The 26,144-nt window shown below is 36.0% G+C and overlaps 2 protein-coding genes across 2 annotated transcripts; one reads left to right on the plus strand and one right to left on the minus strand.

The window, feature by feature from the left end:
* Nucleotides 1–5,610: 5,610 nt before the first annotated feature.
* Nucleotides 5,611–18,674, plus strand: LOC126602621 (myosin-17-like). Its single transcript, XM_050269543.1, has 39 exons — nt 5,611–6,042; nt 7,572–7,700; nt 7,894–8,037; nt 8,141–8,286; nt 8,380–8,536; nt 8,667–8,725; nt 9,118–9,277; nt 9,402–9,551; nt 9,626–9,762; nt 9,855–10,001; nt 10,162–10,263; nt 10,338–10,395; nt 10,492–10,593; nt 10,776–10,813; nt 11,035–11,161; nt 11,246–11,416; nt 11,810–11,941; nt 12,064–12,173; nt 12,285–12,345; nt 12,785–12,962; nt 13,086–13,291; nt 13,428–13,547; nt 13,634–13,732; nt 13,835–14,056; nt 14,528–14,667; nt 15,261–15,378; nt 15,469–15,519; nt 15,625–15,705; nt 15,793–15,963; nt 16,088–16,243; nt 16,353–16,559; nt 16,768–16,905; nt 16,999–17,069; nt 17,180–17,279; nt 17,388–17,444; nt 17,534–17,590; nt 17,691–17,771; nt 17,890–17,972; nt 18,071–18,674. Exons 1-39 carry the CDS (start codon nt 6,040–6,042, stop codon nt 18,192–18,194), a joined length of 4,593 nt encoding a protein of 1,530 aa, XP_050125500.1. The 5' UTR covers nt 5,611–6,039; the 3' UTR covers nt 18,195–18,674.
* A 682-nt stretch (nt 18,675–19,356) lies between these two features.
* LOC126602622 (glycerophosphocholine acyltransferase 1-like) lies at nt 19,357–22,495 on the minus strand. The gene is made up of 8 exons (XM_050269544.1): nt 22,271–22,495; nt 22,041–22,160; nt 21,823–21,880; nt 21,622–21,722; nt 20,901–20,996; nt 20,720–20,813; nt 19,988–20,225; nt 19,357–19,901 (listed from the first exon to the last, which is right to left on the minus strand). The coding sequence occupies exons 1-8, from the start codon at nt 22,355–22,357 to the stop codon at nt 19,538–19,540; spliced, it is 1,158 nt and encodes a 385-aa protein (XP_050125501.1). The 5' UTR covers nt 22,358–22,495; the 3' UTR covers nt 19,357–19,537.
* Nucleotides 22,496–26,144: the final 3,649 nt, after the last annotated feature.

The following is a 26,144-nucleotide window of genomic DNA, read 5'->3' on the forward strand; positions in this document are numbered from 1 at the left end:
GGCATTCTCACCATATTTTTTCGCGGATTTGACATTTCCCAATTCAAATCTCACGCCCGGAGTCTACAACATTTCCACTGCCCAAGGAGGCGCATTCCTTCCAAGCTCTTCCAATCCAAATGGCGAACAACACTTGTCTCGACAAGTAGTTGACGAGCGCCCTTGCACAACAGCCAACTTTGGTGAATCAACTTTTGCAACGCATCGGGATCCAACGTGCCCCGAGCGAACTGGATCTTGACGTTAACGTAGTGGTTTTTATGTAGAACTAATGTTACTTGCTCACGCCTAGTATCGAGAGGGGTTGTTATTTATAGGAAATCACATGTGGGTATGTTACAAACAACTTATAGTTTTGTTGTAACTTATTTGGGTATATTATTTATGATCACACAAATATATTTATTAGGTAAATTACATTTTACCTCCTCATGTTTGGGGTCGATCTCAATTTCTTACAACATAATTAAAACATTTCACTTTCATACATCAAGTACTATTTTATTTTAATATAATATATCTGTTACATTTTCTATCCATTGGTCCGTTAAGTGCTGACGTGGCTGCCAAATTTGTGACATGTGGACAAAAAAAAAAATTTATACATTAAAAATATTATAATATTAACCCTATTTAAATAAATAAATTTAATTTAATTTAAAAAAAAAAAAAAAAAAACCAAACCCAGATCCGCTTCCTTCCCCCTCACCTCTTTACAACTCCCATTTACAAAATCCACCGCTCAGCCTGCAGTTCATCCCCATTGAAGCACTTCAACGGAGAGGCTCTAGAGGTGGGCAGCGGTGGACTTGGGGGTGGATGAGAAAGGGTTGGGTGGTTGCCCCCCCTCAAGGAGGAGGTCGTTGAAGGGGATGGAGGGGATGGAGGGAGGGGGTTTGGGTCCCAATTTGTTTGAAGGTATTGATTTTATTAGCAATCCATTAGGGTTTAATTCAAGAGGATTTTGGTTTTTTGCTTTGAGGAAGAAGATATTAGAGTTATGGAGGTTTGGAAAGAGATGAAGAGAACTGAGAGGCAAGAAGATGGAATTGCATAAGTCATAGTGATGCGGCAATCGGATAGGAAGGAAGAGATGGATAGGGGGTGGGGTGGGATGGGGGGTTTAGGTTGTGGGGAAGGGGAAAGGGTTGGGGAAGGATTTTTGGGTTTTTATTTTTTATTAATAAGGTAAATTATTATAATATTTTAAATGCATAAAAATTATTGTTTTGCCACGTGGCAGCCACGTCAACTCTTAACTAACCAATGGATGAAAAATGTAACGGATGTATTATATTGAAATACAATAGTACTTGATGTATGAAAGTGAAATGTTTTAAATATGTTGTAAGGAATTGAAATCGACCCCAAACTTGAGGGGGTAAAATGTAATTTACCCTTATTTATTAATTAAATAATAGTGATATTGTAACCAAATCCATCCGATATGTAAGGGCTTGTTTGGTATCCTATTTGAAATTTTTTATTATTTCTCAAAATATTTCTTAAGAAATTTTCTTGAAAACAATTTTCTTTAAGACTCAAAAACTTGTTTGATATGCGATTTAAAAATTTTAAATTTTACAATTTAAACTGGACAAAGAGATAAAAAAAAGAGGGGGTCGTGGGAGAAAGAGGAGAGATGAGGAAAAAAAGTAAGACATGATTGGAGGAAAGAGAAATAAGAGAGAGGATAAGAGGAGATAGAGAGAAAGAGGAGTGAGAGAAATAATCAAGAAAATGAAAAGAGCAGATTGAAGGAAAGACAAAAAAAGTAAATAAAAAAAGAAAAGAAGGGGGAGATAGAAAGCAGAAAAGAGAGAGATTTGGAGTGAGAGGGGATGAGGGAGAGAAAAGAAAAGAGAGTTTAAGTTTAAAAACTATAAAAACTTACTTTTTGTTTTTTTAGAGAATATATTATATTTTTGAGTTAGTCTTGAGTTCGGTTTTTGAAAATTGTTTTTGAGTTTAAAAAGTTGAATTCAAGTAAAGTTGAATTTAAGGGAACTTTAACGAAAAACTCCCGGTATTGTTCACTTTAACGAAAAACCATATTTTTACACTAAAAAATCAATCATAACACTATTCATTTTACCCTTTATTTTATCTTTATCGTTAAAACTTAAAGTTTTCAAATTCTTTTCATTATTTTTCTTTTATTTTAAAGTACATTTGGTATTTATGTACAATGAAGATTCTTCCATCGATAAAAGGTACAATGCGATTGAAGTACAAATATTGTGAATTAATATCATAGATTGGAACCCACCCACATGAAATATAATATGAGCTACGATCATGTACTCATCTTCTTCTTTTTTTCCTAGTAAAAAGTTGGCAGAATAAAATGGTTTCAAGAGATCATGGAGTTATTGTTGCTCTAAGACTTATATTTAGCTGTGCCTTTTGAAAATTGATTTTGATCTCACTTTACCTCTTACAACTCAAAAATCAACATTTTACTCTTTGAAATTCAATATGTGTACCGCTTTGTGAACTCTTTCTTCACTTTGAAACTCATAAGTTACCTCTTGAAACATATGTGAGACCCCATACTCGATAAGACTATACCACATATGCAATAAATTTGATTATAAATCTCCATTACACGTTAGCATTCAACAGTCAGAAAATGTTATTGAAGATGTAAAAAAATAAAAATGAAAATGGTTAGCCTAGTGCACCCAAATCAAACTTACATAAAAAATTAACAGATTTAAAGCATTATGGAGCAGATATTGAGATTTATGAAGACGAATTTTCAGTTTCAAAAGGTAAAATATGATCAAGATAAATTATAAAAGGTAAAGTGGAACGAATTTTGAGTTACAGAAAAAAAAATGATATTAAAATTGAGTTCCAAAAAGTATAATTAAAATTACGTCTTGCTCTAATTTATAATTTGGTTTTTTGATCAATTTTTTTTTTCCAAGTTGGCGATCCACTGACAATGCATACCGTCCAAGTGCTTACACCGGAACTTTACTCCCACCCAAGTATATAGCTTCAATACAAAATTCAACCGCCAGCGAATGGCGAGAGGATATCGGATTGCCGTGTCGTAAAACGTAACTCTCTTCCTAAGAATATTTTGGTCGAAAACTACTTTAAATTTTCTTTTCCCGAATTACCCTTCGGAGCTTCCAGTTTAACCTCTATAGACTATGGTGATATAAATGTATTTGAATTTTGATCACCAAGGGTCTCATTATTTTGTGGAAAGTTAATGGTTTAATGGAGTTACTCAAATTGGCTTTTGTACAAATTAGTCAAGTTTTCAATAAAGAATTATGGAGATTTCAAACACGTTTCATTACTCTCACATAATATAACAAAAAAAGGTAAATTACACAGTAGTCCCTCAGGTTTTGAGGTCTATTACAACCCCATACAACATCTTTAAAACATTTCACTTTCATACCTCAAGTACTATTTTATTTCAATATAATACATCCGTTAGATTTTCCATCCATTAATCTGTTAAATGATGACATGGTTGCCACATTTGTGCCATGTGGCTACCAAATGTGTGCCACGTGGCAAAAAAAATTAATTTAAAAAAAAAACCTAAATCCTCTAAATAAATTATAAAACTAAAAAAAAATCAAAAATCAAAAACCAAAGCCTACTTCGTCTTCCCTCCCTCCCTCCCTCATCCCCCACCTCCAAAACCCAACCTGCAACCTGCAACCTCGAAGAAGAAGAGGAGGAAAAAAAAATCATCTTCATCTTCCCCGTGGCACCCATCGCGCACCCACCCTCTTCCCTCCTCTACACACCCCACCGCACCCATCTTCTTACCCATCTTCATCTTCTCCGCAACCCAGAAAAAAAAAAAAAAAAAAAACGTCAGAGACATCTCCCTGCAACCCATACCCCCGCAAACCAAAACCCATAAACTTTCCCACCCTTCCCCCCACCCCCCCCCCCCCGACCCCAACGAACTCGACCCACCACCACCCTAGCCCAACCGGAAAAAAAATTCACTCTCTTCTTCCCACCTTAAATCACCCACCATGAACGTGAGCTCTCCGACCTCGTGCACTGGAAGCTCGCCCACGCAAATGGCTACCCCCCAAGGCTGCATCTTTTGAACCCCCTCCCTCTCGATCCGGTCATAGCATCCGACCCACCGCTCCTAATTGACTGGAGCTTGCAGGCCCCGCTCCGAATCGACTGTGTTCCTGACTGGCTTGGGTTTAATTGGCATTTCTGAATTTTTTGTAAAGATGTGAAATTGGTGTTGCTTTTGTTTTGTTTGATGGATTTGGATAAACAAAGCAGGGGGTTTGAGGAGGAAGACGGCGGCGGCGGGACACGGGTGAACTGAAGAAGAAGGGTGAGGGTGACGGTTTGTAAGGGATGGGAGGTGTGGGTCTGGGGAGAGAGAAGGGATGGGAGGGTGAAGAGGGTTGGGGGGGGGGGTTATGGGTTTGTATGGTTTTTTATTTTGATTTTTTTTTTTAGTTTTATAATTTATTTAGAAGATTTAGGTTTTTTTTAAAAAAAAAAATTAAAAAATTATTTTTTTTGCCACGTGGCACACATTTGGCAGCCACGTCAGCATTTAACAGATTAATGGATGGAAAATGTAATGGAGGTATTATTTTGAAATAAAATAGAACGTGAGGTATGAAAGTGAAATGTTTTAAAGATGTTGTATGTGGTTGTAATAGACCTTAAACCTGAGGGGCTACTATGTAATTTACCCAACAAAAAATCATGATAATTATGAATTCCAAACATTCGTTTGTTCGTTTAAAATTTATAATAACCGTAATTTGATCTTAACTTTAAAGTTTGAATTCCATGACATCTTTTATCATTTTATACCAAACATATATGATATATACAATAATGTAGGTAAATAGATATTTACAAGGGATCATTACCTTTCACTATTTCCATTTGTTAACTCTTCGTCTTTTTCAACGATTAAAATATAGTTCGGTCAAAAGTATCGATCGTCATTGTCGCGTCAGCTGTAATTTTGAACCACCTTATTGTTCATTCTCAGTGCATCCAAATACTCTCTATATTACACACGCTCCATGTTGCCCTTACAACAAACTCTATGTTTCATCACTTGACGATAAGAGGTGTTTATCGAACATGTGCGGTCTCTAAACGATATACGTTACAATCAACGCAAATAACAGTTTGTTAATGTATTTACACATTTTGGATCAACAACCCCTACATCACACATCTACATATTTTGGAAATCGATCAGATGATCAAGTTGTAAAGCGATTGTAACTTTACATTTACATTAATACAAATATTATTTTGTACATGTATTATTGTCTAATTTGTCTCCGGATTTTCGCATTTACATTTACAATTAGCACAAATAACAGCTCGTTAACGTACTTTTGGAGCTTGCACATGAACTTTTAACTATAGTCGAAAGAAAAAGATAAACCTCCTAAAATGAAGAAGGGTTTTTTTCCCTAATTAACAAGAAATGTCTACCCAAAAACATAGATTTTCATTTGTTTTGCGCTAAAATATAGCTCTAATCTGTCGGTTGTAGAGCCGAAAGCCAATGTTTGTGGAGCTCACGAAGCAATTTCCTGCATTCTCTCTCTACTTTCTCTCCCCAGGACCTCAGCTGCGAGACCAGTAGAAAAAAAAAAAGAAAAAAGAAAAAAAATCTCAACTGTCCGAAACGCACAGCAGCAAGCAACAACAGAGCACACAACTTCAAAAACTTGTGGAGAGAGGACTCAAAAACTTAGAGAGAGACAGAGACAGAAGCTTTCAAATCTTTTTCGTATATAATCTACCATACCTCAATTTCTAGAGAGAGAAACGAAAAAAAAGGTTCGAAAAGGGGCCGAAAATTTTCTCTTCCGCTTTGTTCGCTTCCCATTATCGTCTTCTCCAGCGCCAATTCAAATTTGTTTATCTGAATTGCGGCTGAAAGTCCAAAGCTTGCGGTCCGGTTCGCTCCGATCTGACTCGCCGAGCCAGTTGCTGTTTGGCTCGGTTCTGTGTCGGATGTCATAGCGGAGGAGATCGTTCGGTGAAATCGATATGGTAACTTGAAAGAAATATGTGAAATGGTTGATTAGTTTGATTTATATGATTAGCTTAGCTGAAGTCTGATTATGAAAGTTTAATTTTGATTTAGTTTTTTTGTTTGCGAAATTGTTGGTTAGCTTAATTAGCTGAAGTTCGATTAGCCGAGGCTCCGGATTGATTGTATGGTTTTTAGTTTTGTAGCTCATGTCATGTAGGAATTGGAAAGACAATAAATTTGCAAAAATCAGGCACAAAAAATGTTTAATTTTTTGTTTGTCAACTTTTATTAGTTGTGATGCAAGAAGGGTTTGTGAAATTCAAATTCCATGAATATGCATCGGTAGCTATGGCCTCTACAAGAGGAACGAGAAAAATAGATGAAACGGATTATTGTTGGATTTAGATGCTAATGGCGTTAAGATTGTCTAGTAAAGGCATTGTGGTTCAAACAATCCAAATTTACTTGATAGATTCTACTGAGTTTAGTCATATGCGTAATCGCGTGATATGTGAAGTAGATATTGGGTCGGGAATAATTTACTTGCCACATATAAAAGGATCTAATTCGATACGGAATGATGTGGCAAGGTAGTTTCTGAAATTAATGAGAGGTTGGTGGTCCATTTCAATCAAGTACTAAGGACTTGGTTGGCCTCCGTCATACTAGAAGGATTTTGCACTAACAAGATGTTCGTTGGCATGGCAACTTTCATGCATAATAGTTGTTCACGGCCTTTCAATATATATCAGAAATGGAGCTTTCGGAAGTAGTGTGGTTAGTTGTACCAACTCTGGACGTGGCTTCATAGTCAACACTAAGTCAAATATTGAAATGGAGGTTGAAGATGTTAGAAGGGTATCTGTAGCAATGTTGCTGTAATTGTAAATTGTTGTCTACTGGTTTTTATAGTTGTATTTCTTGTTTTAGTTTCCTTTTATGTCATGGTCTTTTGCGGGTTTGAAATCAGCGAACAATTTTTTTATTCTTGATTAACTGTTTCAATTTTGTTTAAGTGCTTCAAAATCCTGGTATGCAATGAGCGCAACCATGCTGTGCGGTTAGATTTATGTCCAGGCCCTGTTACATTTCTTTATGGATTTTGCCGGCCACCAGTATATGATATTAGTATTAATTTTGAATCACAGTTTGTCTTCTAAAGAATTTTATAGCCGTTGTGTTTTTTGATTCAGCTTTTTCAAGGTGCATTTCAACAATTTTTGATGAAATACTTTGTATAATTGGTGTTATTTATAGTCGAACTACCTATAAATGATAAACTCAATTGTATAAGGTCTACTCTTGGATTGAATTCCTATTTACCTTATTCCATTGTGATAGAGAGTAGTTACTAAAACACTTCTTTCATTTTATAAAATCTTAAATTTGAGCGATAAAATAGTTTTCTTGACTAATGTTTCATTTTCATCGATATGCTGTTTGTGAACAATAGTTTCTCGTGTTTTGGAAATCTGCAGGTTGTGTGCCACTAATTATTTCTTGTATTCATTTTTTCTTTCCTAGTCTAACGTGGTTGTGTTTGCAGGCTCCACCAGTTAACATTATTGTGGGTTCTCATGTCTGGGTTGAAGACCCAAAGGAAGCATGGATTGGTGGAGAAGTTTTCCGAATTAATGGTGAAGAAGTTCACATACGTACCAAAAATGGGAAAACGGTGAGCCACACTTAATGTATTTACTCGTATGTGTTATGAGAAATATGTTTTTGTTACACTGGAAACTTCTCTATTCAAATGAAATTGGTTTTTTAGATGATCAAAGTTTAATGTGGAAATTTGATGTATAACTAATCATGATATACTTTATGCTAGGTATTATGATGTTGACTAACTGAGAATCTGGTCGCAGGTTGTTTCAAATATCTCAAAAGTCTTTCCTGAGGATACTGAAGCTCCTCCTGGAGGTGTAGATGACATGACAAAGCTGTCATATTTGCATGAACCAGGAGTTCTGAATAATTTGGCAGCCAGATATGAACTCAATGAAATATATGTAAGATACAAAGATTTCTATGTTTGTAGTGGTCGAGGAAATTTTAATTTGAAATGAAAAGTTTTTAACGGTCGTATTGTATTGTCCTTGTATATCTTTCCAGACATACACTGGAAATATTTTGATTGCAGTAAATCCGTTTCAAAGGTTACCACATTTGTATGACATACATATGATGGAACAATATAAAGGAGCCCAATTTGGGGAGTTAAGCCCTCATGTTTTTGCAATTGCAGATGTTGCATACAGGTAACTTAAATATATGGTGTTAGGCGTAATATTATGTTCTCAGTTCCCCCACATTTCTTCCCATCATGTTCTTATGAGTATTTTGTATGACAGAGCAATGATCAACGAGGGAAAAAGCAATTCAATTCTGGTTAGTGGAGAGAGTGGTGCTGGTAAAACAGAGACGACAAAGATGCTTATGCGATATCTTGCATACCTTGGAGGTCGATCTGGTGTAGAAGGGCGGACAGTTGAACAGCAAGTTCTAGAAGTATGATGAAACCGTGTTCTGTCTTCAGATTGTGGTTCCTCTGTATTATTATGAAAATTTACTTTTGTTTATATGTTCAAATGGGAGGAATATTGTTACCTGAATTAATTTTCTGGTTGATTATTAACAGTCCAACCCAGTTCTTGAAGCATTTGGAAATGCTAAAACTGTCAGAAACAACAACTCCAGGTGAGTATTTTCATTCCTGAGCTTGAAAAGTCGAATCATGGTTTCACCAATGCCAGAGAGATTGTAGTGTAAATTTGGTTCCCACATCTTCCATTTGAACTGTCAAATGAATGATGGAAAATGTCCAAGAAGAAATGCAAGATATTAATATAATATTATCTAGCAGTACCTGTATTTTATTGCTAATAAAGAAGAGAGATTGTCTTAAGATGATAAGAAAATTCTGACTGGATGCTTTATTCTGGTTGGTAAAATCTGTGTTGGTCAGCCACTCAAGCCTGCATCATTTTGATACATGAATTATACAACATCTGATGCCAAGGAAGTTTGGTGTACATCTTTCCCTTTTCACATTTTACTCTCTCAATGTCTATTCTGTTTGCACATTGCAGTCGGTTTGGTAAATTCGTGGAGATTCAATTTGACAAGAATGGGAGGATCTCCGGGGCAGCCATAAGGACTTATTTGCTTGAAAGGTCTCGAGTTTGCCAAATCTCAGATCCTGAGAGAAACTATCATTGCTTTTACCTTCTTTGTGCTTCACCACCTGAGGTATTTAAATGTACTTGACATTGAATGTTTGCACACACCTCACCAACTGTCACGTGTTTTGATGTTCTATACGTACGTGTCATGGTTAGTTACAATTCATTGTTGCTTTTTAAAATACTTTCAGGAGAGAGATAAATTTAAGTTGGGAGACCCCAAACAATTCCATTACTTGAATCAATCCAGTTGCTATGAGCTGGATGGAATAGATGACGGTGAAGAATATCTTGCAACCCGAAGGGCTATGGATATTGTTGGGATCAGTGAGGAAGAGCAGGTTAGTGTTCTCATATGTGCTTAAGATAGATTGTGTGATTTTACATTCAGTTCGATAATAATCTTCTTTTTCAGGACGCAATCTTTATGGTAGTAGCTGCAATTCTGCATCTTGGCAATGTTGAATTTGCAAAGGGAGAGGAAATTGACTCTTCTGTCATTAAGGATGAGAAGTCTAGATTCCATCTGAATACGACAGCTGAGTTGCTTAAGTATGCTCCTTTTATCATTTCTGCATTGATGCATTTTGAATCTCATATTGTAGTTTTTTTATTACACTGTGACACGTCAATTATTATTGTAGGTGTGATCCTAAGAGTTTGGAAGATGCTCTCATTAAGCGTGTAATGGTAACACCAGAAGAAATCATCACAAGGACTCTTGACCCTGTTTCTGCATTGGCTAGCAGAGATGCCTTAGCCAAAACTGTTTATTCACGTTTGTTTGACTGGTAATGCAACTTCCTTACAGTGGTTCTATTTGTACGTGTTTGTTGTGTCCGTTGACTCCATTCATGTTCAGCTATGAACATCTGTTGTCATATAGTATCAAATGCATGTATTCTAACCACTGTTTTTGGTTCTTACGTTAAATTTGCTCTAATGTAACAGGCTTGTGGAGAAAATTAACTTCTCAATTGGTCAAGATCCAAACTCAAAGGCATTGATTGGAGTTCTTGATATTTATGGGTTTGAGAGCTTTAAGTTCAATAGGTAAACTTTCAACTTCAAAAATTGTTTACAATGTAAGATCTGGTCTTGCAGCTGACAAGTTTCCTTTTCAATAGTTTTGAGCAGTTCTGTATCAATTTTACAAATGAGAAGTTGCAACAACATTTCAATCAGGTTGGAAACTTTTGGCATAGTTCTCACTTCCTAATCTTAATGATAATAGTTTGGTTCAGTCTTAATCAAAATCTTTTATGTAATTGCATGTTGCAGCATGTCTTTAAGATGGAACAGGAAGAATATACAAAAGAAGAAATCAATTGGAGCTACATCGAGTTTGTTGATAACCAAGATGTATTGGATCTGATTGAAAAGGTGACAGATTGTTACTTGCTGTGTTCTTGTTTATTATCCGGAATGGCTACTATAGTTTACATGATTACAAACTCATTATGTTTAAGTCCTTCAACTGAAAGAATAATAGAAGTCTACGGTTTTCACATTCCATTTCACTTGAGTTTTTGATTTATCTTTTATTTTTTCTTTTCTCTTTCCAGAAACCTGGAGGGATAATTGCACTTTTAGATGAAGCCTGGTATGTAGATAATCTTTACTCCTGCAAAATTTTGATAAAGTTGATGGATTCTGAGTTCTTATTTTCATTAGAAGTTAACTCACTCTAGTTTTTTGTTTTTTTATCCTCTAATTTTCATTTTTATGAACAATTGTACTCAAGCGCTCTAGTTAACTCGCTCTAGTCTGAATTGTTTAAATTCTCCCTTTTGGTTGGACTCATGCTTGTTTGTTGCTTTGCAGTATGTTTCCTAAATCCACACATGAAACATTCGCTCAGAAGTTATACCAGACATTTACAAAAAACAAGCGCTTTATCAAACCGAAGCTTTCTCGTACTAGCTTTACCATATCTCACTATGCAGGGGAGGTATACATGTTTGGGCCATTGTGCATGTCCAGTACCTCTATATATTATTGTTATTTTTGCTAAACGTTCATCAACCTTTTTCAGGTAACTTATCTGGCTGATCAGTTCCTTGATAAAAACAAAGATTATGTGGTTGCAGAGCACCAGGATCTGTTGTCAGCCTCCAAATGCTCTTTTGTGGCAGGGCTATTTCCTCCACTTCCAGAGGAATCATCCAAGTCATCTAAGTTTTCATCCATTGGATCACGCTTCAAGGTATTATTTGGATCTAGTACCCTACAGTGTCTTATGTGTGGATTATAGTTTTTTTTTTTTTTTTTTATCAAATTAGTTTCAACATTTTAGATTTAAATTTATGGTAGGGAGTGGGAGGAACACCATAAGTCTAAACCAGGAGTGAATTTTTATCCTTCACATTGCAAAATTGTCTCAGATAACACCCAAAAGTTTGATTTATTGAGCACTATGTACTTTCTTAGTCACTTTATGGAGGAGCACTGAGTCTGTTGCAAGACACCATGTATGGAATTGTCTGTACAGAACGCATTTAGATTTAATTTAATGTTCGGCTAAGTCTCTTAATATGATAGACTATTGAAAACTTTTTATTATGGAGCAACAACTGAGATTATCTTCTTGAAAATGCAGTTACAACTACAATCTTTGATGGAGACCTTGAATTCAACAGAACCTCACTATATCAGATGTGTGAAGCCGAACAGTGTCCTCAAGCCTGCCATTTTTGAGAACTTTAACATTATACAACAATTACGCTGTGGTGTGAGTATGAGCTGCCTATAAATTCCTCTTGTGCTTAAATTCTACTGCATAACCTGCAAAAATTATCATCGGAATTCCTGTGTTTCTGGGTGGCTTATACCAGTAATTATTATTTGCTTCAGGGTGTTCTTGAGGCAATTAGGATCAGCTGCGCTGGATATCCTACCCGACGTACATTTTATGAGTTTCTTCTCCGCTTTGGTGTTCTTGCTCCCGAAGTTTTGGAAGGAAAGTAAGTACACATTTTTACACCAGGTGAAAGATGGATATATATTTTTATTTATTTATAGATTTCATTTTCATCAGAAATGTTGTTGAATTGTTTTTACTTTTGCCTGAACAGCTGCGAGGACAAGGTTGCATGTCAAATGATCCTGGATAAACTGGGATTGACTGGTTATCAGGTGATTCAAGTTTTTATCTTCATTGACGATGTTACTTAGCAATGTTAGTTAAGCAGACTTGGGTAATACGACCCTTATACACCCTATATTTTGTGCCCGAGCTTATTGTTGAACAATGCCAGCTTGAACTGAGGTCATTACTGCATCAACCCAGGTTGTGGGCTTGACATCCCTGTCCTAAAAGGAGTTGACAGGGAAACCTGACTATCCATTCCCATCTGCTGTCCCTAGTAGGCTAATAGCTTTCTGCAATGCTTTCACTTTTTCTTAGTTCCTAGTGCTATCATCTAGATGATGCTTGTGCAACCTGTTTGAACTTTCTATACGTATGCTGTTATTGTCTGCATATTTTGCTTGATTTTTCATATTTTGCCAAGCATTTTGTATATGTAGTTATGTACCTATTGTCTGATAATCATTTTGTTCAACGCCTTGGCAGATAGGCAAGACAAAGGTCTTTCTAAGAGCTGGTCAGATGGCTGAGTTGGATGCAAGGAGAGCAGAGGTACTTGGAAATGCAGCTAGAACTATACAAAGGCAAATTCGTACATATGTTGCACGCAAAGAGTTCTTTGCATTACGCAAAGCTGCCATTCAATTGCAATCATATGTGAGAGGTACCATCATATTGTCATTTAAATAATATCCTTTGGCCTCGCTCACATTATATTAATTGGTTGTTTCAACCCATTGGTATTCCATATTATAACTATATTCTTGGTTTTTATAAAAATAATCAGGAACATATGCTCGTGAGGTATTTGAGCAGCTGCGACAACAAGCAGCAGCTGTCAAGATACAGAAAGATTTCCGACGATACATTGCCAGGAAATCCTACTTGACAGTACGATTGTCTGCAATCACAATACAGACAGGGTTGAGGGCAATGACTGCTCGAAATGAATTCAGATTCAGAAAGCAAACTAAGGCTGCGATTCTTGTCCAGGTCCTATTATCATTCATATTCTTACTGTATTGTTTAGAAATTTCATAAGGAAATCTAGAAACATCTATGTTTCTGTTCATGCATCTTGTTTCAGAGAAGTTAATATTGATCGATCATTCTTGTTGATTGCTTCCAGACTCATTTGCGTGGCCACGTAGCGTATTCTTATTATAGGAGTCTCCAGAAAGCTGCATTATATACTCAGTGTGGGTGGAGGCGTAGGGTTGCCCGGAGAGAGCTCAGAAATCTCAAAATGGTTTGAATTCACTCCTTAATATGATTTGTTTCTGTAGGAAGATGTAAAGCATCATACCAATTACATTGTGGTTTAAATCTATTCAGGCTGCAAGAGAAACGGGGGCCTTAAAAGAAGCTAAAGACAAACTAGAAAAGCGTGTGGAAGAACTTACATGGCGCTTACAACTTGAGAAGCGATTAAGGGTAATATATGTTTAATACCAGTATGGTTGGTGTTGTTGGTTTGTGAGAGAAACTAGATCATTTAATAGCACCTAAATTAATGTTTTATGAGTTAAATTGCAGACTGATTTAGAAGAGGAAAAAACCCAAGAAACTGCTAAGTTGCAAGAAGCTTTGCATGCAATGCAAATACAAATACAAGAGGCAAATGCCAGAGCAATTAGAGAACGAGAAGAACTCGAGAAAGCTATTAAAGAAGCACCTCCTGTCATTAAGGAGACTCCTGTTATAATTCAAGACACTGAAAAAATCAACTCTTTATCAGCTGAGGTGGAGAGTTTGAAGGTGGCCACTCTAACTTGGATGATAATTATCTATCTGTCAATGAATTATCTTCTCCTGTGGGATTTAGCAGTTAACGCATAACCATAGCAATAATAATAATGCATTTTCAACTGAAACAAGATAAATAATAGTTGAAACTTGATCCTGATGATTGCTGTATTCAGTGGAGGTCATGTCTCTGTAATGCAGACAGCCACATTTAAAATGCAACTGGTTTTGCATTTTAGGTTTAGGATTGCCAGCTGGCTGGGTTAGCTTGAAGCCTGATCTATTGGGCCTGTATTTTTTACTTGAGTTTTGTTAAGCTTATGTTCTTTTGCTTAAAAGTTGTTCTAGTTATATCATGCGCAATACTTTGTTAAAAGGTAAAACTTTAAAACTTAAACTAGAAATAAAACCCGAAGGACCAAGCTTGATCTGAAATTTGAACTAGTGTGATGTGCTGACTTAAAGAGGCATTGAGATCTACAGGCCTTGTTGCTCTCGGAAAGACAGGCAGCGGAGGAGGCAAGGAAAGCTTCTATTGATGCTGAGGCTAGAAATGCAGAGCTGGTCAAACAATTTGAAGATTCATGCAGAAAAATGGATCAGCTTCAGGAATCTGTACAGAGGTTTGTAAACACTTGTGATCATGGAATTGTCAGGTTTCTAGGATGTTATAATAATGATTATGCTTCATACACCTGGCTTGCTCGAGATTTTCCCTTCATGCCTAGCAGGTTCAAATCCAAGTACATTTCATTGGTCGTTGTCCACCCTTCACTTACTTCTATGTTTATTTTTCCTCTCTGCCTCTTTAAAATTACTACTCACGTTTTTGCTTGAGGTTTTTTATTTTTCACCTGATTTAAAAGGAAAAAGATAGAAAATGTTTTTGGGAACAAACGCATATAAAGAGGTCCCAAAGATAATTTGGAAGAATATTATGGTAAAAAGAGCTCAACTTGGATGGCAGAGCAGTTCCTTAACCCGCATGCCAATCTTCACTCAATTTTACATTTATTTTTTCCTTTTTACCCCTTTACATTTACGAATCAGTCTCTTTAACCTGCAATCAATTGTCATCTTCATACGCACTGTTCTCTCTGCCTCTCTTGTCTCGAAATGTGCCCTCCTTTGTTTTGTCTTTCTCCCTCTCTCTCTGGCATAACAGTGCTTTTCTGTGAAGTCATATTTATTGGAGTTGATTTATTCTCCATATCAGGCTAGAGGAGAAACTTTCTAACACAGAGTCGGAAAATCAAGTACTTCGTCAACAAGCATTGACTATGTCACCGACTGGAAAATCTCTATCGTCAAGATCAAAGACGGTGATTATTCAGGTATCTATTGAATTTAGGATCATGACTCATTCTGCATTTATTTGCATTGTCATTTATGCTCACTGGTTAAGTGCTCCTTGAAATTCGCAGAGGACATCAGAGAATGGGAATCATCTAAATGGAGAATCCAAGGTCACATCGGTATGTGTATGTCATTGCTTTTATGAATGAACATTTTGCATATCTCTAGGGGATAAGAAACTATTTGCTTTATTTGTATTGCTTACTGCTTGCTATATGCTTCAGGAAATGACTCTTGCCCTACCAAATGCACGCGAACCTGAGTCAGAGGAAAAACCACAGAAATCTCTGAATGAAAAGCAGCTGGTAAGTAAGTGGCTATTGGCATGCCCTGATGCCTTGGTTTTTCTTTTTCCGTTTCTAATTAGTTTACCGCGATCCTCTTGTTTTTAGGAGAACCAGGACTTGCTGGTCAAATGCATATCACAAGATTTGGGTTTTTTCGGGGGAAGACCAATTGCTGCTTGTGTCATATACAAATGTCTTCTTCACTGGAGGTCCTTTGAAGTGGAAAGGACTGGAATTTTCGACCGTGTAATTCAAACAATAGCTTCAGCCATAGAGGTAACTCTTGGTGGTTTTAAAAATCACAGCCTGTTAGTCCAAACTTTGACGTACCTTCTTAATACATATCAGAACAAGTTTTGAATACTCTTTAACATGTTACAAGTGGTTTTACGCACTGCAGGTCCCGGATAATAATGACGTATTAGCTTATTGGTTATCCAATACCTCAACTTTATTATTGCTGCTCCAACACACACTTAAGGCAAGTGGAGCAGCTAGCTTGACACCACAACGGCGGAGAACGTCATCAGCATCTCTTTTTGGAAGGATGTCTCAGGTACGAAGCATTTACATTTACTTATCTTCTAATTCAAGAAGTTTGTTGTTTCATATTGCATTTATCCTTGTTTTTCTACCAATCTTCATCTTTACCCTTGTCTTCATAGGGGTTACGGGCTTCTCCTCAAAGTGGGGGGCTCTCATTTATTACCGGTCGAGGACTTGGTAGACTGGATGACTTACGGCAAGTTGAGGCCAAGTATCCTGCATTATTGTTTAAGCAGCAGCTTACTGCCTTCCTTGAGAAGATATATGGAATGATAAGAGACAATTTGAAGAAGGAGATATCACCATTACTCGGATTATGTATCCAGGTGGCTGTTAACTTTTTCTGTGAACAAAAGCATGTTTTCTGATGTTTATAGAATCCATAGCCATATGTAAGATAAGAAAGAAAAAGAAAAGAAGGAATTGTGTCTGAATTTGCTAATAATAGGTGAACTGAAAATTTGCGTTGGCATTGTAGATACCAACTTGGACAACAGAAAAATTTGATTGATTTCTCTTTTTTGTACTATGCAGGCCCCCAGGACATCACGGGCAAGTTTAGTGAAAGGACGTGCCCAAGCTAATGCTGTTGCTCAGCAAGCTTTAATTGCTCATTGGCAAAGCATTGTGAAAAGCTTGGACAGTTGTTTGAAGACAATGAAAGCAAATTATGTGAGTTCTATAGTTCCCCATAGAGCGTAAAGATTTGTAATTACTTTTCTTGTGAACAGTACTTTATTCTTCTATTGTTTGGCATATTTGCAGGTGCCTCCCTTCTTGGTGCGCAAGGTGTTCACTCAGATATTTTCATTCATCAATGTCCAGCTATTCAATAGGTAGATCCTATCAGTCCTCTTCCTCTCTGTGGCCTTCGTCCCCCACCCCTTTTTCCGCCCACCACTTTGTTTAAAGGCCTTGTGGCATTTAATTTAATCATTCTCTGCAGTCTTCTTTTGCGGCGCGAGTGTTGTTCATTCAGTAATGGGGAGTATGTAAAAGCGGGTTTGGCTGAATTAGAACAGTGGTGCTACGGGGCAGGCGAGGAAGTAAGAACCATGCAACACTTGGAACTATATTTTATGCTTTCTTTCATGTTTTTACCCTTTTTTTATTGACAGTCTCATGTCTTTTCCTTAAACCTTCTTTGTCAACAGTACGCAGGCTCAGCTTGGGATGAACTGAAGCATATTAGGCAGGCTGTTGGATTCCTTGTAAAATTCGTTTCTATGATCTTTAAATTGCAGCAAATGGTAATTCTGACTATTGCACAATTTGCTGACTGATTTTCTGAAAATTTCAGGTTATACATCAGAAACCAAAGAAGACCTTGAATGAAATAACGAAAGAACTGTGCCCGGTGCGTGCCTCTTCTTTGAGTCACTCATTTTTACATTGGACCTTTTTCTTTTCCTTGCATGTTGCCTTCATTCTGATGTTATTGCTCGTTTCTTCGTCAGGTGCTTAGCATACAGCAGTTATACAGGATCAGTACAATGTACTGGGATGACAAATACGGTACACACAGTGTTTCGTCAGATGTAAGTTGACCTCAAATGGCACCAAAATACTGTACTCTGTCTAGTCTTTTATAAAGTACTCCACTTTTGACTTGTGTCCTCGCTTTTGGTATTCTGAAATTCTTCCCTAACGACGCAGGTTATTTCAAGCATGAGAGTTCTAATGACCGAGGACTCCAACAATGCTGTGAGCAGCTCTTTCCTGTTAGATGACGACTCAAGGTACTGATATTCGTCATCCCTAATTACAGTGGAATTGTGTTTGGTTATCCGTCTGGAGTTTTTATCTTTTTGCTTATGTTGTATGAATTTTTATGCAGCATACCATTCTCGGTGGACGACATCTCAAAGTCAATGCAACAAGTAGACATAACCGACATTGAACCTCCACCGTTGATTCGTGAAAACTCTGGGTTTGGCTTCTTACTCCCTCGGTCTGACTGATGTTCGTGATCATGGTCTCTCATCTCTAATCAGGTTTCATGGTTATATCGAAAGACACATAGCAAGTCCATTGATATACTGAAACCTGTGCATACAGTTTCATTGTAATCGTCAACCTTTTGTGTACAGTGCTTGTTTTATCTGCTCATGCTATCAATCTTGGTTCTGATGGCTGAGTCAGTTCATTCTTTCCCTCAAGTTTTGTCAACATGAGGGTATTTTTCGTAGGCTGCCGTGTCACAATTTATGTGACGACGTGCCTGGAAACGGGCATCGGCGCCCGGTAGCTTCTTGTTTGTTGGGTTTAAGGTCGTCTGCCGGTTTTTTGAGTGGATTTGTAGGCCATCATTTATTGTATGTGGAAGCAATTTGTAATTAAGTGGTGTAATGTTTCGGTTTTATTACTTGTAATACTAGATGGAAGCCGGTTTATTAACAAGATTACAGAATATAAATGTATTGGACTTTTATTTTGTTTGATACCCGTCTTTTCTTCGAAATTCATTTCAAGTATTCGTTATTTTAATATTTTGGCACTGAAAGGGTGTGGTGAATAAATTAGTTATGGACTCGTCTTTTACGAAATTCGAACTTAAGACCTTTCAATTATAATTGGAGAGGAATAACATTTGACTGTAATATATAGTATTTTAATGGAGGAGTTAGAATGAGCAATTACCTACCAATCATCCCTCGTCAATTTGATATTTGGATCCGAGGCCATTTGATTATATGGATTTTAACGGGGCCACATCGTTTTGATTGCAAAACCAAATGCAGTGACGTTTAGAATTCATACAATGATGTCGTGGGATAAGATTTATTTTGTTGTATTTGTTTTTATTCCTTGTGTGTCAGTAAACTTGTTGAAGACGGGTATTAAAATCATTATTTTCCTCTCGCACCCAAGTTCGAATCTCCTTCATGAGTAGGTCTAAAATCCATGAATGAGAGCATCCACTTCAATTGCAGATTTAAACTGAATACTTATATAAACTTATGAGAAAATAAAATGGAAAACCAAGAATCCAGCTCAATCTTCATTACCTTGTAATCATTGGAGGTAATTTGCCACTAAACCAATAAATTAGTAGAATTAGTGTCCTTAAAGGAAACGTATAATTAGAGGAACCACAAAGGAATGAACAGCAGAGAGGGTAAGTACGAGAGATAAATAGCTAGGGTTCTTGCTCGGAATTTGTACACAAACAAACAAATCATTCCCCATCTGTCTGCAAAACAAACATTAACCTTCTACAAATAAAAGCTAAGATCTATGAATACAAAAATTAACAAAACACGCGTAACTTTTCATGACACAAGTTTACAAATTACAAAGCCTACTAGTTCGGAGGACTTGGGGATGCCTCGACTGAATTGTGCGTCCTTTGATCATAATCCGATGGTTGATCTCCCCGAGTCTCTGTTGGCTGCTCTTCCGATTTCTTCTTCTCCTTGAGAATCACTTGCCTCGGCATCACCTCCAGCAAGAAACTACCTCCGTTCCACACAGAAGCGGAAACCTTGAGAATTTGGAAGATAAAGTGCAGTTCATATGACAAGAAGATAGGGACCGTGAGTGCCATTGTTGCCACAGTAAATACGGCTTGGAGTAGAGTGTACATGAGCAAGCGATTCTGATCCCCAAGCAAACCGCTCAAGCGCCACCATACATTGTTTGCTTTCTGTGCCTTCTTTGAGAGCTCCCTGTTGAAAATGACGTCAGAATCGGGGAAAACGAAAGAGGAGAACCAAAATGCAAGGGATGATGAGGAAAGAGAGGTGGTAAAAACCTGTAAGAAGTCATGACTTCGGGATCTCTCAACAGCCTTTGCCGACGTAAAACATTGACAATGAGAAAATACAAAGCCTGCCAAAGGGTGTAAGCAAACAAGGGCACCCAAAAGAGCCATATCCAAAGGTAGGATTTGTTTTCTACATAAGGCCATGAAGCTCTGCGAGAAGTTCCTTCCGGATGCATCGCTGCAAAAGTTGCTGGATCCCACCATCGAATAGTGAAGAAAACCAACCCTGAAATAAACCTATTGTGTCATATTCACTACAGAGTACGTACGCAACATAAACTTTTAGGAGAAGCTCGGACATTTATTGTACTAAACTATGAATTGGAGGTTTGACTTGCAGGCCCTGACTGCCGAACTAAAATACGTACTTAACCATTCAAGGAGTTTACTACTATCTGTGCTAAAGACTATCGTTAAATACATTTACTACGTTGGCCACAACTAAGGCATGATCAACTAATCTGGTTGGATCTACATTTTTAAAATCTATTTGAGACCATATAATCGCCACAAAAAGCTCTCTGATCTTAGATATGTGCAGTTCCGTGGACATGCTACAGCACAAGAGAACTGTTTTCGGCAATTTTTTACCTATAAGTTATAACAATTTGAAGCCATGGTATTAATTTTCCAACAAAAAAAAAAAAGATAACAATTTAATCATTACAAAATTGTCTCAAAGGTACTTCATAAGAACATGTAAGGAAAGAATTGACTCACCGGGTAAAAGATGTATAAGGACACTAACAAGTTTGTCAAGAGAACTAAAAACCAAGCTACAACGCCAAACAATCAATGCCCATGCTAACGGCCCCTGGTTGCAAATTTGAATGAATCAACAATTGTACAAGTGAATAGTCACTTCATCACAAAGCAAAGTAACTAATGAGTTCTTGCTTACCTCAGCAAATGAGAAGCAAACCATGAAAAACTTTTCGTTCCTTGGATAAAGAAGCAGGTCAACCAAAAATATCGTGTTGGCATAGTAGCAAAAGTCCTAGAACATACAAACAAGTACATTACTTCCTCAGTTTTCATCATAATTAAACCAAAGAAAAGTAAACTGTACATAAGCGAAGGATGATAGGAGTATGACGATTTTCTACAAAATATTGAAAAAGTTCCACCAAGCCTTCAATTGTACGCATTAGGTTAGAAGCACCATAAAAATTCTTTCTACCATCCATTAGGACATGGAACTAGTGTAACACTAGATCACTATTTTTAATTTCAAACCAACAGTTGCTTCCTCTCTTATCTCCAACTTTTTATGATGTATTTATTCTTCTTTGTCAATGTAGGTAAGACAATAATAAAGAGAGAAGAACAAAATGAGTTAGAACTTAGAACACAACCAAAATTTTTGCCACTTAACTTTGTTATCTTGGAACCCCTATCAAGTCGAAATATGTATTGGAGATGGCAAAACCACCCCGCCCCTATGATTTAACTGTTTTACACGAATGGTTACCACTATCATCCAATGTATACGACCAATACCCTGTTTATCCACATGCAGTAACAATTTACTAAAATACTTTAATTCACTACTAGAGGTCTAGATACATTAATTGAATAAACGGATGCATTTAAAGAAAACAAAAAGAAATAGCAAAGCTTACCAAAAGGTAGTAATGCCATTTCTTGAACCGATAGTATATCCAACGAAGAGGAACAAAGATGAAATAGAACAAGCAATACACATAACGCGTATCTTGCGGTCCTGTTAAAAGAAAAAAAAATGTAAGAAACAAAAACACAACGTAATTGTTTTTCTCAAAACAGCAACTATTACAACCATTTGATCAATCAGGAAACCTTACTTGCTCCTAAGAGGAAGCAAAATCCACCGAAACTGAGAACCCCCACAAAATGCGTCACCTACAGCACGACAAAACCAACTTATATCATAAATTCCCTACACAAAAATTAACAAACCCAATCCATTAACTTCACAGAAAGACGCAAATATAATACATATTATTGAATCAAAATTCAATCACATGGAAATTGGTTCCACATAAAAATTGGAAGTCCTTACCTTGTTGATGAACTTTTCATGCTCCTCAGCTTGTTTGGCGATCTTCACAGCCTGCTTTGAAAGGATCTCTCTGGTCTGAACCGCTTGTTTCGACAAAATCTCTTTGGTCTGAGCAACTTTCTGGAAAACCAAGCGTTCCCAAATCAACAAGGAAAAACTAAACACAACCCACAAATCAAAATTACGATTTCTGCAATAAAAAGCAAAAAAGGAATCGAATTTGATCGTACCTTTGACCGATCTTTCAACCGTTGCCTCATTGCTTGGTGAAACGAATCCCCATTTGTTTCCTCCATAGGGTCGTCGCCGCTGGACATTTTTGCTTTTGAGAAACAGAGTTTTAGAGAGAGGGAGAGAGAGAGAGAGAGAGAGAAGGGGAGGGAAAGAAGGAAGGTGGTGCGCTTCAGAACAACACAAAAATCTGTTAGAACCTTTATTAATTGGAACGGTCTCTCTTCTTCCGCACAACAAAAAAAAGTTCATACCTTTTTCTATGTTAAAAAACTTGGCCATTTCTAATTGTAAATTTGCATTTTTTTTCCCTTGATTTTTTATTGCTATTTATAAATTACGTGATGCTATTAACTTATAAATAAATAACAATAAAAGCGAGAAGAAGTCATTAAACAAGTTACAAGTGAAGTAATTCTAATGAGACGACTCGTTAAAAGATTCTTTGGTGAAATGTCCTTTTAAACTTTTTTTGTTGCCAATCAGATATCGTGTGAAAATAAGGATATTTGGTGAAATGTCATTTTTCTTGTTTAAGATTCACTCCGGATTTGATATTTTAAAGTTAGCGGATGGTATCGTTGGAATCACATTATTATTAGCTTATTGTGAGGTTAAATTTACTTTTCTTTTTATGATAGATAATATCGTTTATTAAAAAAAAGAGTTAATGGATATAATAAATTGAACCTCTCAATTTGAATTAGATTTCTAATTTTTTTTCAGCTCATTTCACATGCAATTTCTCTCTCGAATGCCTAAATATATTTCTCTTAAACGGTCTAAATTGCTCAATTTGTAGACCCTGAAGTGTAAAATACAGTGAGAATCTCAATTTCATTTTCTTGAGAAATTTTGATTTGAGGAATTATGCATGGTGCGGAATTCATGTCCTGCCACGTGTAGGTTAGTGGTCGAAAGGGCCAAAAGCATCCGCATACGTGGCGTAAGATGATGTTGGTACCTTGACTCGTGACAAAACAACGCGGAAAGCAGGGGATTGAAAATAGTCATCCTGCGCCTGGGCCAGTGGGCCGAGTTCGTTCTTAATGGACCATTTTTCTATTTCTGCATGAGGATGAAGGCATGGCTTCCATCAAACCCAAAAATACAAAAATGCTCACATTATCCAATCAAAATAATGGTCCCAAATTTTAACACCCAAAGAAAAAAAAATGGTACACGATTTATGAGTTAATGTATGGTGGAGTGATGGTGGGTGTGGATGACTGTCAGGCGTTGATTTATTTTATAATTTCATTATGTATAGATGGTTGATAATTATTCATGTACGTGTCAGCGAGTATCATACAACTTTGAAGGTTTTGAGCAATGATGATGGAAAACTTTCTTATTTCCTCTCCATCGTTGCCCTTCACAAACTTATTCCCTCAATAGTCAGTGTCATGTAGAATTTATATGGTCAAAGATCGTCGACTTAAAATTAGTGGAGTGGAGCACACCAATACATATAGGTCACATCTCTATTCGAGCGATGATATAAATAATGCTATAAATAAATAGTAAAAATAACATTTTAAATGTGAAAATTGCTATTGTATCCGCTTTTAACTATCACCAATATCAAGTTAAAAAGTTTTCAATGATCAAACATATGCTTATGGTTATGGCACTTGGGTATTGAAAAATAAGAAAAATGGGCAATAATTGGCGTAATAAGATAAACAGATAGATCTCACAGGGTGGAGCGTCATTTTAAAAATTTGAATTGGGCGGTCTCTTTGTTGTTTTTCTTGGCTTTTGGTGTGTACTTCTCATGGTAGCTGAATGATTAAATATCTAACAAGGATAATCCTTGCAACTTTCTATGGGAGGAATGCTATCTTAATTCTTGCAAACAAAGTATATTTCCTGTGTAATTTGTACAAAAAATTATTCGAATCATAAATAAGATAAAATTTTTGTACAACAAATATACGTTATTCATAAAAAAAATAAAATAACATTCCACCACCCCCTTAAGGAGATGCAAAGTATTATAAACAACAACAATAAAATGTGGATGTCAGTTGTTGCTTCTAAGCTCCCTCTTTGAATTTGATTGGAGATAAAAGAGAATTATAATCTAATCTACATATTAATGACATATTCTTTGTAAATTAAAAGAGGGTGAAAAGACAATTTAATCTTCTACCACAAAATAAGATCGTTGGTAATAAAGTAAAATCACACAAACAAAATTTTATTGTTCTTTTGGAAAGTCTCACCCATGAGTGATCCTAGCATCCTCTAATTTAAAAAATAAAAAATAAAAAGGAAAACTTCTCTCTCCAATTCACATGCCTCTTTTTCTCCCTCTCTCATTCTTATTTTAAAAACAAAAATAAAAATAATTTCACACACAAAGAGTGGGGCATATGCTACCAATATATTAAGAATAAAGGTATTTTTGTTTTGGTAAACAAAACTATAAATATATAATACTTATTTTGATGCAAAGACTATAAATATTTGTTTACCACAAACAATGATAAATTAATAGAAATATTTAAAGGACATGGGATTCTGCCCCACTTTATGTAACTTATGACATGTTTACTTGAAATGACGAAAGTCCTAACGGAAGAGGATCCTCTTCGGATTTACTTTGTGAGATTCTAAGGATCTCAACATCCTAGCCTTTCATCACAAATCCTACAGTTAATTTTTGTCAGATACTATTTGTGTTTAATTTTAAATAGAAAAGTCAAATGATTTTTTACAGTACGATACACAATGAATGGCTCCGGATGGTTCCAATTCCAGTCCTAACTGGGAAAGTTAAAAATCAAAGAGAGAATGAATGTAGATGCTACTTTTTTCCAAATCAATTGAATTTCTAACATTTCAAACATTCCATTATAAATTGTGTAGTACAACAGTTATATGTTTTTTTACCAAACAAACAGAATTATAAATCCAAATAATTTCAATTTTTACATATTAGTAAAAACGGAAAAATTTAAATATTAGAATATTTCAAATTCTCATTCCATTGATAAAAAAGGAGTTGTTTGCCAAAATGGAAGCAAAGTATATATTAATTTAAAAAAAGAAAAGAAAAAGAAAAATGTTTCAGAAAACGAAACGTGACACCTAAAGCCTGGTTTCCTTTTCCCCTTCATCTTCATGCAACCCTTTTGTCTCATTGAAGGCAAAATATTTATTTTGGGCTAATTACGTTGGTGCCCACAAAAACTTTTATTAGTTAGTTCGGCAAAGTTAAATCAAAATTAACAAAAAATAGGACCCCCATAACTACAAGGAGGAAAATTTCATAACCTTTTATTAACCTTTTATAATATTTTCTCCTTTATGCATGCACATGCTTATCTTTTACTTTTAAAATGAATTGGACGAATACAAAATCAAGAGACAAAATAAATTAGAACTTGAAGGAGAAAATGTACGTGCGGCTCTCTAATGATTGTTCGTTGTTTACTTATTCAGAATGAGTGTTTCGTTGATCTGATTCCCTATTTATTTTAGTACTGGATTATGAATCTTGATGTGAAATCCAAATTTTTTAAATTCCATTTATGTTAATAAATACAAAGAAATTACGGATTGGAATAATTCAAATACAAGTGTTTTAAGAAACAAAGTTAAATCAATAATCGAAATAATTCCTATACCTGTTTCTTGTGAATAAAAATGTCATATATTCGACCCCTAAATCTTAAATTTGTCTTTACAAGCTAATTTACAATCATATACCAAAATGAACCAGAAGGAAAATAAACAAAAGAAAGAAGGACTAGAATAAAAGGATACAGAAAATATAGTGTAAGTAACTAAATACGATAAAATTCCGGGGTCTCTTCTAAATTACAGACTCCTTTTATGTTTTGTTTTGTTTTGTTTTTCGTTTGA

This window comes from Malus sylvestris, chromosome 15, assembly GCF_916048215.2.
Source record: "Malus sylvestris chromosome 15, drMalSylv7.2, whole genome shotgun sequence".
Lineage (NCBI taxonomy): Eukaryota > Viridiplantae > Streptophyta > Magnoliopsida > Rosales > Rosaceae > Malus > Malus sylvestris.

What these genes read in the sequence shown, in the direction of transcription:
- LOC126602622 (XM_050269544.1), bottom strand. Translation starts at nt 22,357, where the DNA reads ATGTCCAGCGGCGACGACCCTATGGAGGAAACAAATGGGGATTCGTTT. An exon ending in TTTGCTTCTCATTTGCTGAG is followed by an intron (nt 20,814 to 20,900) that starts GTAAGCAAGAAC and finishes ATTTGCAACCAG; the next exon opens with GGGCCGTTAGCATGGGCATT. An exon ending in GAAGTCATGACTTCTTACAG is followed by an intron (nt 19,902 to 19,987) that starts GTTTTTACCACC and finishes CATTTTCAACAG; the next exon opens with GGAGCTCTCAAAGAAGGCAC.
- LOC126602621 (XM_050269543.1), top strand. An exon ending in TGCAACAACATTTCAATCAG is followed by an intron (nt 10,396 to 10,491) that starts GTTGGAAACTTT and finishes TGCATGTTGCAG; the next exon opens with CATGTCTTTAAGATGGAACA. An exon ending in TTTTTGGAAGGATGTCTCAG is followed by an intron (nt 16,244 to 16,352) that starts GTACGAAGCATT and finishes TTGTCTTCATAG; the next exon opens with GGGTTACGGGCTTCTCCTCA.